We start from the raw sequence: 16,266 nt of genomic DNA, 5'->3' as shown, positions 1-16,266 counted from the left end.
TACTCAAATAATGCGTATCAGTGGCGCACTCTTCACTAATACATTAAAATACTTTTTTTTATTCAAAACAAACTATTAGTTTCTACTTACAAAATAACTTCGTGTTAGTTCGACGTAGGCGCAAAATTCAAATAAATTAAATCTCCCACGACTAAAACAACAAACAAAAATTTCATTTTTATCCACAAAGACTATGTGAAAAACTTTATTTTAGTATAGCAAAGTCATTAACTGCTATTCCAAATATGTTTTCTCTACCTCTACCTACTTTTTACATCAAAATAAGTGATCTATATTCGGAATAAGTGAACTAGAAAAAGATGATCATTTACTTTATTAATAGAGATAACTAGTTAGAGGTTTAAGTGGTAGTAAGTGTTCAAAATAACCAGTAGAGAAATTACTTGTAAATTTTCCACTGACAGTACAAGAGGTCTCGGTGGGGTGGTTATTAATTACGAGGGGTTAAATCACCGATAATCTGTAGAACGTTTGGCATATTAACATGCATACACAAGCCTAATCTAGGGTATTTATTGACTCATGAGTTTCCAATGAAGAAAATAGAATTAAACCACATGAAACGCATTTCTAGGAACTATAATTTTTTTAACACACACAGTGGTCTCAAAATTTTAGTGGTTCTTAAACCCTGACCCAGAAAAAATTACAACTTTCAGAAGTTCCTTCACATGCTGCCAATTTTCTACTGTTCCAGTAGTTTAGTCAAAGATCAACAGACATGCCACCAACTCTGCTCTAGACTTTCTTTTCAACTAGACCACACAGTCTTCGACTATTCGTGAAATCATTCCTTCACTTCCTTAGTCAGTAGACCATAAACGCCTGGCTCCAAATATACTTGGGTAATAATATTGGACAGGAAAATCACCATCGTAGATGGGAAACAATGTCCATGCAACTTATTCGGAAAGCGAATATTCCGTTCGGCAATAAACACTTCAATAATGAATGGCCAGACTTACCCACGTGACATGTACTTTAATCGAATGCATTTCTTTCAAAAATTATTTTATTTTATCCCAAACTGACATCTGTGGTTACGTTTATTGCAGACTGCCAATTTGAGTGCAGCATGAACGGGATAAGTAAATGTTACAAAAAAAAAGCCGTGATTACAGAGCTACATTTGGCAAATACACTTCTGCCACAGTCTCACCCCATAGAGTGCTTGTGAGAAGCGAACACAGATTACAGCTGATTAATTTTTTCCACGAGGTTTTTCGAGCATTATTTCCGGACAACTCCGCGTGCTGCATCCAAAACACATCTTTGAAATGCCTACATTGAACGACTGACAGAATAATTAAAAATGAGCGTATCAGACACAAATCCCATTCGTGTGAATTCATTCCGGCAAAGTAAACATCAGGGGTAAACCTGGCTTAAAAACGTTGATAATAAATAAAAAGGTATGGCCGCAACTTGAAACTGCAATGAGAGAGGAGTGATGGAAAAGGGGGAGGGGGGGCGTACCTCCGTGTCGCTGGGCATGCCGAGGCCGAGAGCAGCGCACACGCTGTCGGCTCCACGGACACACACGACTACCGCGGCCGCGCTCTCCGGACCGACTGGACACGATCCCGTCCCCCTCCAGTCGCGGGGTTGGAGGGGTGGCGCGGCGGCGCGCGCATCCCCGAGTCTTTTACCCTTCCCGCCGCAGGGCACCCGTCACAGACGGCGCTCGAGCAGGCTTCGTTGTCTCATTACTGCCGTCTCCCACCGGCACTCGAACCCTCCTTCCTGAACTCGTTCGTTTTATTTCTCCCGCGTTGTCCCGGGCTCCGACTGCCGACAACATATTTTGAAGTCTTTTTGCATGCTTAACATACCTCACAATCTAAATCTGATTGCTAATTTCATTAAATAAAAAAAAGAGGCAAGGCGGGCCCGCGGTTTTGATGCCCAGTTCAGGCAGTCGGACTACGAGGCCCGCTGCGGCTGGGCCAACATACGTCTCGTCAATATCAACGTTACTAACACAAGGATTGAGGGATGAAACAAGAGAAGTACCGGCGGGGTTATTTTTTTTAAATGTTGAAATGACAGTACGTAACTAAAAAAAAAAAAAACAGCTAACGGCAATGTCCCTCACATCTCCTACTTGCAAAAAAAGAAACTGGGTTTAAGGCCGGTGTCACTCTACGCATTTCTGGCACTGCAGCTAAAACTCCCGCAGCGAATTTTGGCCGAGTATTATTTCGACCGCTACAATGCAGGTCTCTCAAGAATCCTCTAAGTACCTAAATTATGCAAACACGAACGCGTAAACAACTGATGTAGAAGAAACCACCCTGTAGAAACTGACAACCAGTCCAGTCCAACCGCATAATGTGACACGGCCCCAGCCCGCCGGTAATCCAAGCAAGAGCGCCTTCGTGGGAGACAACTGATCTGACCGCTCAACCACCGCGACCACGTCACATACCAACATATGAGCGTTGAACTTCCTTACAGCATTTTTTTTATTGCGCGTACTAAGCCTACTGTTACATACCAGAAGATTATGCTTCTAACCACAGGAGTGCTTGTAGGGATTACGAAGCAAAGACACAATGTGTCTTGTTTTTATTTCAAACCTAGCTAATGCCCGGCATGCGTTGCAATGCCTCAATTTTTTTTGTTTGAAGTAGGTACACACATACAAATGATCTCTCTAATTCTCCCTATCTATACAGCTCTTTTCTCCCTCTATATCTATCTCTCATTTATATACCTATATATCTCGATCTATATTATGTTACTCTACAGATGGAAATTGTATTTAAAAACTATGTTATTATATATCTATATTTTTTACCTGTTACAGGTGTGACATACGTATAAAAAAAACACGCGCGTATTCGAATGCAACGTTGTGTCAAAATTTCAATGCAATCGGTAAAGAACTTTCGGGGATTTGCAATTTTGAACGAAGGAAAATTTACTTTTTTTATTTATATATACAAGAGTAAATAATAATATTGTTACGATTTTAAAATTAAATCAACGTGGGGGGAAACTTCTGGGTTCGTAAATGGATAGCCCAATTAAAGTTTTTATTACTACACAGTTTTATTGATTACCAATATTTACATCACTAACAAATACTGTTTCTTAAAATGCCTAATAATCAATTTCACTTAAAAATGTTTATTCCCCAGTCACTCGGTTCTTACACACCGCACACCTCGCAGGGCCGCACCTCTGGCGCAACTCTCGCCGCAGCACCCCTCGTGGACCACCGTCGCCGCCGTCGCACTTCCCTTCGCCCAGGATCCGCTCAAAGATTCGCTCAGAACTTCCCGCTCAAAGATTCGCTCAGGACTCTCGCCGCACCCGCAGCACTCTCGCTAATCAACACTCTCTCGCCGAGAAACCTCACTCACCGAGAAACACCGACTCTAACTCGCCGAGCCACTCTTCGCCGCACCCGCGGCACTATCGCCACCCAACTATCGCCGAGAAACTCTCTCGCCTAGTCTGTCGCGGAGGGCGGCGTCCTGAGCTTATATATACCCAGGCACCCTTTCTAGAAGTGACGAGCGCGGCTGGGGCCAGTCGCGTCATCCCGCGCCGACCCGACGCCCGAAGCGTCGAGAAAGGCATCGTAAGCTCACGCGACGACCCGCCCAGTAACAGGTAACGGCGCTGAGGCAGGGCGCCGCGCGGGGAGCGGAGGGGAGGAGGGGGTAGCGACGACCCTTGTAATCCGCCAGGCGCGCGTGGCATGTCTCACGTCAGCGGCGGCCACGTGACGTCAGTGGCTGTGCGGGGCCGCCAGCCAGCTCTGAACCTTCGCGCACCGCGGCCCTGCTTGCGTTCGTAACAATATTTTCACACTGGTATGCGTTTGAGAATGTTGTACGCAAATAAACTAATTTACTAAAGTTATATTATGTATAAATATGATTACAGATGATTACTAATGCTGAATGTAATCTTTCTGGAAGAAGTGTGGAGGTGACGAGGAATGCATGTAAGTGCTAAGCACGCATAAAGAATAACAGATGACATGTGCTCGGATGATGAGGCTATGTTTTGAATGGTTGTTCATTTACAGCTCTGTACGCTCAGCGTTGCCAGCTCAGTACATGCGGATCGGGAATAATGGCAGTGGTGGAGGTCGAAATATGTACGATAGATGTCCTTAAAGTAAACACCATTTGGTCATTTTAAAAAATAACCTCGTGAGAAAAAGTTTTTATTGACAGTTTTAGTTTACTACATATCTACTTTACATTTTCACATAGACACCACTCATTTCAAATATTGTTGTAACGCTGCACCAGTTTCTTTAACCCCTGTGCATAGTCTTTCGCCGCCTTGAAATTAAACCAGTTGTGAATGGTAATTTGTAATTTCTCCAGTAATTGCTGTCTCACGTTTCATTAAATCATCCAAACTGACGCCTTTTCCCTTTCAAAAAAAGGTAGACATCATTTTTCGACTCTAGTACGGAGATAGCTTAAACGTTTTCCGGAGATGTTTACTGAACGCCTGTACTTGGCTACACGCATTACGTATTCGAAGTCCATGATGCCTATGGCCCAGGCGTCCGTTATATTCCCAGGCGGCAAACGTTTCTGCAGAGGGATTAAAAAAAACTGGTAGAGCGTTGCGAAAAGTGCTTGAAACTAAGTAGCGACTATGAGAAAATCTGAAGTAGATGTGTAGTAAACTAAAACTGTCAATAAAAACTTTTTCTCGCGAGTTTTTTTTTTTTTTTTTTTTAGTTATCAAACGGTACTTATTTTACGGACATCCCTTGTACGACGGACGGACGGAAAGATTAATTGAGGCATCAAAGACGATGAGGGGCAAATGGACGAGAATGGAGCATTGACGGAATGAACTGGTGGAATAAACGGAAACTTTCCGAGAAACCGCGTGCTTGCGGCAACGTCCGCCACGTTTACCACTGCGGAAAACACTGTAACTCCCCCCCCCCCCCTCCTTATTCTTTGCCAAAAAAAAATTGGTTGTCTGTTAAGTCACTTTCCGGACGATAGTTTAACGTGACAACGTCATAACAAAACATTGATGAAATGATTGATCCAGAAGAAAATGAAATATCCAATTCGGCCTGAGACTGAGCCGTAATAGGTTTTTGCAACCAAACCATTTAGGCATTAAAATTATGTTATTCTTTGAGGAAGTAATTTTTTTTTAATTTTTCTATCTTTTGTATGATAAAATCTACCTCTGCATACTTTTATGAATAAAATTGAATCATTTTTATTGAATTATCGCTATTTTGTATGGATACAAAAAGGAGTGAAATGAAATCTACAATTTAATTGATAAATTTACTTTTATTTGCACTCATTAATTCAAACATGTTTATTACTTTTGTAGTGTCGCGTGCGGCGTATTTATTTTTACAAGTACAAAAATGAAGGTATAGCGGCGGCGAGGATTCGATCCGTCAACCTTTAAATTGGTAGTTAGCGATGCTAACCGCATGGCCACGAGGCCATATTAGAAGTAATAGTTTCAGATGTTATATATATATATATATATATATATATATATATATAAATTTTGTTCACGGTAGCGGAATAATATTATTTCGTTTTTATAACACGATTTTGTAACAAATACGCATCCCAAATACACCAAACTTATTTATAATGTGTTACAATATTTTTTAAAACATTGTGCAAAAGATCCCGGGTGTAATTTGAATTATTATTATGTGTAACTGTAAAACACCATTGTTCGTTAAAAACGTATTTGAATATTCAACATTAGGTACTTTTAAATAACCGTACCGATTGTGCTGAAAATCGGTGGACGATCGTTAAATTACATAATATTGATAATTCAAACGACGAAAATATGATTGAAAAGTCAAATCGATGGTTGTTCCAATCGAGTGGAAGAGAGATGCCACGCATGCGTACAATGAGCATAACAGGACACATTCGTAGTGGGACATCCGTAGTGAGACAATGTGCGTTACGGGACACTTTTTCGTGCGTGCAGCCGGCGTTCATCGATTTATTAGACGTTGTCACGTCAAAAAAAAAAAGCTTAGGTCTATCTTCAAATTGTAGTCAATTATTTTAATACAAGTCAGAATTGTTGAATGACGCCAATGCTACTGGCGATTTCTGCAGACAACGGAAAAACTTGGACATATGCTGACGTAGGTATTTCCCCCTTAGTTTGCTACTGTATTTATAACAACCAGTCCCGCCCATTTTGCTTACTGCGCAAGGACCTCTTGTCTAGTGATCTCCAGACCAAACCCGGATAGCCTCCTCGCCATACGATCATTCTGCCCTTAGTGTGGCGACCTGAAGTTACATGTAAGCCAGTGAATATAACGACGATTACTACGGACTGAAGAATTAATTGAATAGCTGTAGAAGTAAAAGCTTCCAAAATGTAGTGATTTACACAAATTCGCAGATAAATTTCATTGACTTTTAATAACTTCCCGTGAAAAATTTAAGAATAATAAAATAACAATTTTTTTTCTATTACGATCAGAGTGCACGACTTTTGCGATGATACACGCTGCTAACGGCGCGGCGGAATCAGCACTCTTGAAACGCAGAAGAATGTAACAATATAATTACATCTACTGCTGGTTGCGAGTTTCACCTTCTACTGCACTTAAGGCAATGTTGCCCCCAATAAGAGGGGTTGGAGGGAGTCTTGTAAACTATAAATAAGCAAAACAAAAATAATCTCCATAAACTTAAATTTATACTAACGTAAACGTCGTTTCAGGTCGAGTAACCCTCGAAATAACACGACCATTAAGTTTTTTTTTCTAATATACACTGTGGGCTTTGACTTCTGGGCACTGGCCAACAACTTGAATCTGACGACGCAGGAAAAATAACTACCATAAATTAGTTAATAGAACTGCAGCGTTGCGTCCGACGAAATTTGGAAAATAAATAAAACTGACAAGGTGAGTCGAACTAACACATCAAGGAATCCAAACAATACACAAAAATTAGTGTGAGGTGTAAAATGTGGTAACCCTGCGCCGGAGCCTGGCTGTTGAAATGTGGCAACGCTGCGCCGGAGCTGTTGAAATGTGGCAACGCTGCGCCGGAGCCTGGCTGTTGAAATGTGGCAACGCTGTGCTGGAAGCCGGCAACCGGAGGCTGCAACCAACGTGGTCCAAATCGAGGCTGAAACTACCGTGGTCCACACTGAGGCTGCATACACCGTGGTACACACGGAGGCTGCAACTAAATTTGTCCACACGGAGGCTGCAACTAAAGTTGTCCACACAAAGGAGGCAACCAACGTGGTCCACGCCGAGGCTTAAACCAATAACGTGGTCCACAATAGGGCTGCATACACAATGGTCCACACTGAGGCTGCAACCAAGGTGGTCCGCGCCTCGTGGCCTAGTAGCTCTGTCGCGGCTAGCCAGGCTCTTGTTTACTAAACGTACTTGATTCATTGTTCGTTATTTTTTTTTCTCCTTCGTGAATTAACCTCTAGATCTGGGATAGTAGGTGCAGTAAAATAAATAACATATTACTTAATGTGTTATTTTTTATTATATTTTAGCAGGAAAACTAGACTGGCCATCTAAAAGCCACATATAGCAAAAACCCACATGATTTTACTATGACAAACAGAAAGTTCTGTAAGATACGATATCTGCAGATTTTGTATATACTTTCGTCACTGTTGTAGCTACGTCAAAGATTAAACTAATATAATTTTGACTTGGGCAGTAGTCTACTAACCAAAGATTTAAAGCAATGAGATCAATATTGTCAAAGGCAAGGTAAGTTACAGAAAAAAAGAAAGGACGTTGTCAATGCTAGTGCCAGTAAATAATACAATAGTATGTTTACTTGACAGGTCAAGCAATTTGGTTGGTGTAAGTTTTCTGGCATATGCTCAATCAGCACGAAGTGTAACGGAAATGACGTTTCCTGCGTTGTTTCGGCACAGCTCGCGGCAATGTTTGACAGCGACACTTATGATACTTGCGAGGCTTCTATAAACCGTCAGATATACGTACCACGCAACTGTCACACGAAACTCCAAATCCAATCACCGTTATATCCTTTGTCCGGTTGCTAACTTAAATTTAAAATGAGCGTACTAATATTTCTAAGAAAATTATAATTCACCTCTTAAAGTTATTACTGCTGTATTACAGGCAAAACGAGAAAGATTTTTTTTTATATCATACTTGTCTTTAAAGTACAGTAAAGTGTTTTTGCTTTTAGGCTACACTATAAACCCCGAGTTTGTTTGGCATAGTCGTTTTGAAAGCGTATTTATAGCAATTTCAGATACATTGTGACACAAAATAAGCCAGAGGTGCCCACCCCCCCAAACACTATGACTCACCCCCCCTAACCTAATGATGCGCACCCCCCCCCCCCCCCGAAATTTTTTATGCAATTTTCTCAATGATTTACTCAATTATTTTATAATATTATACTTTTTTAATATTATATTTTATCACATTTTGCATTATTTAAACTGATTTTCTAATAATAATTTTGGTAATATCAGGTAATATTTGCATCCTGAACCGACAGATGCCAAACTGCTTTTGTTGAGGAAAGTGCGGGGTTGCCAATTTGATTTACAAGATCCCTTTCAATTATCAAAGCACCAGAAACGTATTTTCACATTAGAAGCTATAATTATGTAAATAATATATACATTTTTCTCGTCTTTTAACCACCCCCCCCCCCCCCCCTGAAATTTTAATGACGCAGTCTGCGTCGTTACCCCCCCCCCCCCTTGTGGGCACCCCTGAATAAGCAAAGCAATTACGTGATATGCATAAAATGTTGTATGTTTATATATTAGCCCCAGTGACGGGGCATGGATTGAAGGCATAATGTAAGCAATTAATTAAACCATCTTTACTTAAATTAATAAAAATTACAAACTTACTACTAGCATGTACAATGTTAGAAAACTTTTTGAAATTTTTTTAAAACCCTTGCTTTCAATATGTTTATTAGATCTATCACTTAAACCACGTGCCTAATGATATCGCTGAACGTTGCTGTTGTCAGGCCAACAACGCGCTTAGCTCGGTGTGGAGGATACTGTTTCCCCTCCCTCCTACGAGCAAGGGAGTCACACCTGCCTTGGTGGTCTCAAATTTCCAGTCGGCCGATACTGGCTTCAGGGAAGAATCATGCAGCTTACAGCGTGTACAGCGGGGTTGTCAACACCCAGGCGGATGGTGATGGGAAGTCCACCCTCCCTCTGGTACGCGCACTCGAGAGTGGCCGATAGGAGTTCACAGCCGCCTGTATTCAAGAGTAGAAGTGCTTACAGAGGGATGTCCACGACGGGGAAACTTGCCAATTTTTTTTTTTTTTCGCGCTGCCGCACAGGACACGTAGAAGCTCTGGCCGGCTGCAGTCACTCTAGTGATGAGTGGTTAGAGAGAGAGGGGAGTCCAGCAATTACAATCAAACATCGCGAAGAGTCGGACGTGGTATGGAAGTATGTGATCGCCATTCAAGAGCATATCATTGAAACGAGTTACTTCAGAATGTAGTTGGTTCAAACTGTAAGCACTGCTTACAATGCCTACACAGAATATTCGCCTCTGATTAGCCCATGGTTATCAACTTAACAACACATACTCTGATAATGAAAAATGACAAAGATAATTTGAAGGCATTGACGTGAAATCAAAATAATATATACACTAAAAATAAAAGTGTAATTTTACACTGATGTAGGTGGCAGCTCTATCACCACATGTTTTTTCTTCCGCCCCACAAGTTAGTGTATTTAAACCTACAAAGACACAGTTTTGTTGTAAAATAACTCCACCAAAGTAGGTGTAAATTTACACATCAATGACAGGTAATTTATCAATTTACATTAAAAATCGCATACACATTGTATGTGTTTGAATGAGTGATTTTACTGATTTAAATGTAAATTTACTCATACATTGTCTATGTAATTATAAAGTGCATGTATGTTTAACACACTGTAAAATAACTTTTTTCTGTATATAATTACGCAGCTATATGTGTGTTTCTACAATTTATCAAATCAAATTATAAATCAATTTTGCACTTTGTATGGCATCATGGAAGGTTCCTTGGGTAGCAAGTAGGTGACGCTAGTGTGGCTACAATATCCCGAGTGAGGTAGCGTGTGACTCACCGTGATCGCAGATGCACATCTCGTGCTAAGAAAGCAACGACCTTTACCACCAGGCTAAATAATAAGTTGAAAATAAGGGAATTAAATATGTTATATGGACTAAGAATTTTTCCCACCAAAATAATAGCACTGACTTATGAATAATTTACACGATCAAACCATGTAAAGTACCAATTGTATTGCAACTGTACTTTTTACCGGTCTGTGTTAAAATATTTTATTAATTTTATACATGCCAAACAAGTTGTAATTCACACCTCCATTTGTGTAAAAACACACAAAACCTATTTTTTTAGTAATATTTATAGTATACTTTACAGTATTTGCATATAAATTACAGTGTGTATAAATACAGATACTTCTAGGTAAAAAAAAAATCACTTTTTTTTTCAGTTCAGGCACACGGGGATACAAGTGAGCAAATTAACACTTGTTTATAATGTTTTAAAATGCATTCTGTTTGTGTTAAATTACACACGCCAGGTTGGTGTGTTACCATAACACAAAGTGTAAATTTACTAGCACATTTTGGATATAAAACTATCAAAAAATTGTTAATTTACACGAAAACTGCGTATTTTACAGAATGCTAAGTTTTTAGAATACAAACCTACATTCAGTGTCGAATTACAAGACGTATTGTTAAATTTAGACAAGGAATGCATAAAATAAACAAACTGTATGTGTTTTTCCGAATTATATGACAAACGTTTTAAAATACATTCACACAATTATTTTTACAGTGTACCAAAGTAAAACCATCAACACTGATAGGTATTTACATACAAACACATCTTCAAAAATTATCCGAACATATCGTTCAAAATATTTAGAACTCAGAGTAACATTTTCTAAAATTTGGTTATTTGTATCTGTATTGCCAAATATATGGTATGAATTTCAATGAGACTTCGCTTATATTCCTGTATTAGGCCATATTAAACCTGCGGATATAAATTACTACAATATTCTACCCCTAAATGACATTATATATAGTACATACGTTAAATATACACTTAAACACTTCAGTCGGACATATGGAACTTTACATGTAGGCTACATTTTATATTTAAAACAAAAATACACATGTTTTTTTTTTTTAAATTCATCCATAAGGGGCCGAAACGGGTTACTGTTTTTTTTTTTTTTAATATATAAAGCAAGGCTTCTGCGGTTTTTATTCCTCAAAACCAGTCAGTAAGAAAGTGGTCCATACAACTAAAATTAAAAACTAACTAAATGTGTTATTATATTTTAAAATTTAATCCCTCAAAATGTGAACAGGGGTAATTTATTTTTTAGTAATGACTATGCTACTACCAAATCAACTTACTAAAGCTGAGTATTTGCACAATTACTCGTATGCTATCTTAAATTAAAACAAGCATATGGTCTGGCCTGACCAATGGTATGGTTGCTCTTATTTAGAACTTTTCATTGTATTTTTGTATACAATAACTTGTCCAAATTGTTTGTGCAAACTTATACACATAAAAATGATCTAATGGATGCAATAAACTAAACTTAATCTGCGTCAACTATTATACATGACAGGGAATGTAAGCTAAGCTTCCAAGTACCTTGATAATGAGCCGAATATTGAGGTAAGGAACAGATTTATTTTTCTGAGAATGTGTGTTTGTACTGGCGGTTAAAAAAATAAAACATCATTTTGATTAAGATTGGTACGTACTACATAAAGTACTTCATAATAATGCAGTAAAATTACTCACAATGAATTATAAAATAATAAAATCATTCTGAAACTAGGAAGAAAAAAAAAGGAAACTGCTATATAAAATATTTAATCACGAGAAAACTATGACGAAAATTTTCGATGAAAACTATTGATGCATTTTTTTCCTCTTAGTGAGAGTTTGATGACTTGAGTTTCCATCAAATAGTTCCTACATACATAGAAAACGTTCTAAAATTTCTTGTATTTTTGAAGTGATCAACCAAATAGAATTGTACCCAGCGACAATAATAAAAACTGTTTTATGTGTTGAGAGATATATAATCACTTGCTTCTGCCCCCGGCAAGGGGTTATATATATATATATATATATATATATATACTAGCTGACCCGGCAAACGTTGTTTTGCCATATAAATTATTTTTTCTAGGGAATTTCTAGCTACAGTACCCGCCGTTGCCCGGGCTGAACACAGGGTGAAGGGGACCTTTTTCGAAATCAGATGTACCTAGTTACATAGGCGTGCGCAGAACTTCAGTATTGGTGGTGCCAGATTACACAACAGCCCTGTCATTCACGGACCCCGAGCCTAAAGCGGGGGGTCCGGAAAATTTGGATTTGAAAGCGCAAAATGGTGCTATTTAAGGTGTTTCCGAACAAAAACATTAAATAAATACACAGATGTAAAAATTTTAACATTTTTTATGACAAATTATGGCTTTGAACGTTATAATCATCAGGAAAACTACTAAACTATTTACAGTTTTAAGCTTTGTTGAGCCATAAAGTAAATTGCACAAATTGTTTGCACGGAATTCATGCTGGTGGCTTTGAAAAACTGTACTTACATGTTTTCTGAAGACGCCAAATAAATGCTAGAAAAAAACATTTTCAAATGTTAAGTTTTAAAATCAACAAATCAAGGGAGTTTTTGTAAAATACCTTAAATATGTAAAATATTAAAATAATAAAAATACACAAATAAGAGTGGGCAAAAGTTTTAACTTTTGGAATACAACAAAAATGTTTTGTCGGCGACTGCATATAAGTCATCGAGTAAAGCCTATCCTTTTAACTAACTAAACTCTCACTCTTTTTTTTAAATAAACCCTGGCGGACGGCGGCTATTATTCCGTGCGCCTGCCGAGTGGAGTGAACAGTGGACACCGAGCGCGCATTCTATGTAATTCGAGGAGAACTATGAGAAGTATTTACATTTCAGAAGTTTCGTAGCCGCGGCCCGCGTGTACAACACAAGTAATTGCAACTGGCTTGTTTCCGTGTGTATAGTTGTTGGTTCGATTGATAATTGATATACTGATAGCGTTATGAGCTAACTCGACACGATTGGAAAACATATTTTTTTTGGAAAGAATTCGGATTTTTGTAAGTATGTATTATTTCTGCTTGTAAAAAACAAAATAACGTTAACCCTAATGGTGGTGCCAAGGCACCTGTGGCACCTACCGTGCGCACGCCTATGCCTAGTTAGTAATTGTATTTCTTATTAATTTGAATGTCAAGTGTGCAAAATAATTTATACCACTTTCAGATTGCGACAGACGTTCTGCCAATGTATAGTTATTTACCTGTATATATCTAAAAATTGGTGGTCTGTATGTAGTCTAGACTCTATAAAGCACTATAGAAAAAAGCTTAAAAATAAGAGATTACTAATATTGTAAAATTTCCATTATCTAGCTAATGCTCGGCATGCATTGCAATGCCTCATTCAGTTTTGTTTTGTAATATGTTTGAAGTAGTTACACATATACAATCATCTATCCATCTCTCTAAACATATATATATATATCTCTATCTACATCTTTATATATCTATGTATCTCTCTATCGCTATTTATCTCTTTATATCTACATATTTACATATATACCTCACACTATCTCTATCTCTTCTATATATAAATCTCTATATAGCTCTATACATCTATATATCTCTTTATCTAACCCATTTCATTCTCTATACCTCACTCTATCTCAACTTATCTCTCTGTCTCTCTCTATCTCATTCTATATATATATCACTCTATCTCTGACTCTCTTTTATATTTAAATAAATTGTGTCATGCGTGCGCACTTATACAACAATAACAGTCGAAGTGCCGCTATATAATATAAAATAAACACATTTTTTGAAACGATTTGTGCTCCAACTATTGTAAAATAGTTATACCGTCTCAGAAACATTCACGGGCATACGCATAACAACTCACTAAAATTTCATCGCAATTGGATGAATGGTATAGGAACGCATACGGCACAAACAAACTAAAATTAAAGACATGACAAACGCATCAAACGATGGTGCGTTTAAAATTAAAGGTAACTAACTCTATCTATTGACGAAGTTAAGAACAAAACTGTTATGAGCGCCTTTATTTTGCTAGCCGCTGCGAGCTCCACTTAGCGGACTGGTCTCACCAAGGAGAAAAATGTTAATTTGCCAGACCTTACTATGTGTATGATCGTGTGGCAGACATAAATAAATGACACTCACTCACTATTTGTATGTCTATGACCTATGATTTTTTCTGTTATAAAATGAAATTATCACTTTTTCACTCCCTTAGGGATGGAATTTCATATTAATATGTGGCCTATGTTTTAATCCAGGTAATGAGTTCGCTGTAGGCGGGGTAGGTTGATCAAATGTTAATTGATCAGCTATTGACCGGGGTTGAAAAATATAAAATTCTCTAAAACATTAGGGGTTGGTGATAGAAGGGTGAAAATTTAGGGTTGTGTGTATTTTTTAATCCCACATTATAAAAAAAAATTAAAAAATTTGTCCAAAAAATAAAAATAAAAAAGTTAGGGGTGGACAACCCTTATCACTTAGGGGGATGAAAAATAGATGTTGGCCGATTCTCATAGATACCGGATAAGCACAAAAAATTTCATCAAAATCGGTCAAGCCGTTTCGGAGGAGTATGGCAACGAAAACTGTGACACGAGAATTTTATATATAAGATATATATATATATATATATATATATATATATATATATATATATATATATAATATGAACATAAATTTGTGATTTAAAATGTTCATCCATCTCTGGGAGGGACAGAATTATTAAATTTGGCAGGCGCGTTGGCACATACTACTGTCATTACGCATGCCAAATATTATGTTTATAGATACTGCGTAAGCATTGAAAAAATAAATGAACTTCTTAAAAATGTATACTTATTCCGAGTTCTAAACTCATTGTAAGTTGTAACTGATAAACAGTGTTGTTAAAAGTACTCGGAAAAAGTAATTGGGCTCAATTACAATTACTGTGGTGACAATGTAACTAATTACAAGTAAAAATTACTTTACATAGAAGTAATCAGTAAAATTACAATTACAATTACAATTACTTTCCACTACCATTTTAAAACTGACCTACGATTCAATTTTTTTACACTTTGTTACATTAATAAACATACATACGTTTTTGTTAAAAAAATTATTTCATGTAATGATTAAATTTATTATCTTTAATTAAATGAATCATATTTGAGGACAAACTTGCTTGAATAACATCAAAAGACTTCATACAAGTAACTAGCTGTAATAAAAGTAACACTATTTAAATTTTGGAATTGACATTACAAAACAATTGCATTTTAAAGTTATCATCAGATAGATTCCCTCTCTTGATGGCAAAAACATCTTTACCAACACTAAAAAGACGCTCAACGAGAGCACTTGACGGCAGCGATGTGTTAAATTTTAAAAATGCAGATTTTAGGATAGGGTAATGTTGGAGACACTGCAAGTCACTTTGGCTCTTCATTTTTGATCATAGATGTTGTGCATACGATCGTAGCACTACAAGCGTAAAATTTTAAACTTTACTAATGCAAAAGTGGATGATCTTCTTGTTCTTAATTGTATTCATTATACGTTCCGAGAATAAAAGTAACGGCAAGTAAATATAAAGTATCGATTACCTTAATGTATCGATTACAATTAATGTTATGTAATCCGATTACAAGTACGAATTACATTTTTTAAATGTAATTCGTTACAAGTATAAATTACTTGAAAAGTAATCGTTACAAGTAATCCGATTACTTGTAATTCGTTACTTAACAACACTGCTGATAAACATACGTTTAATTGTCAAACAACCAAAACTATAGATTATTTTCATATTATATATCCTTGCCAAGTTTGAATACGATGATAGTAATTCACATGTAAAAAATGTTTGGGCCAAAACAAGGTAGTTATGAAGATATGAAATAAAAAAAAAATACCTATTTATAATAGCTTTTCAATGTTATTAATTACGGAGATTCGTGTGAATAAATGTATGAATGATAGCTATTCTACTCAATGTTCACGTTTACGAGGTTTTGGAATTATCTCTTTATGTGAAGTAGTACGAAAAAAATCTGAAAAACTAAAATCGTAT

The 16,266-nt window shown here is 37.2% G+C and overlaps 1 protein-coding gene across 2 annotated transcripts in view; it reads right to left on the bottom strand.

Moving 5' to 3' along the window:
- The window catches only part of LOC134530482 (cAMP-dependent protein kinase type I regulatory subunit), an 87,758-nt gene that overhangs the window by 49,648 nt on the left and 21,844 nt on the right, over nucleotides 1-16,266 (bottom strand). Inside the window, exon 1 of one of the 2 annotated variants that reach the window (XM_063365323.1) lies at nucleotides 1,498-1,732. The exons of the other annotated variant lie outside the window; for it this stretch is intronic. Within the exon in view, the coding sequence (XP_063221393.1) occupies nucleotides 1,498-1,515 (18 nt within the window). The 5' untranslated portion in view covers nucleotides 1,516-1,732. Of the gene's footprint in view, nucleotides 1-1,497; nucleotides 1,733-16,266 lie in introns of those variants that run through there. 2 annotated transcript variants of the gene reach the window in all.

The sequence above is a fragment of the Bacillus rossius genome, chromosome 3 (assembly GCF_032445375.1).
Source record: "Bacillus rossius redtenbacheri isolate Brsri chromosome 3, Brsri_v3, whole genome shotgun sequence".
Classification (NCBI taxonomy): Eukaryota; Metazoa; Arthropoda; class Insecta; order Phasmatodea; family Bacillidae; genus Bacillus; species Bacillus rossius.
This window is presented reverse-complemented; position numbering and strand designations above follow the sequence as displayed.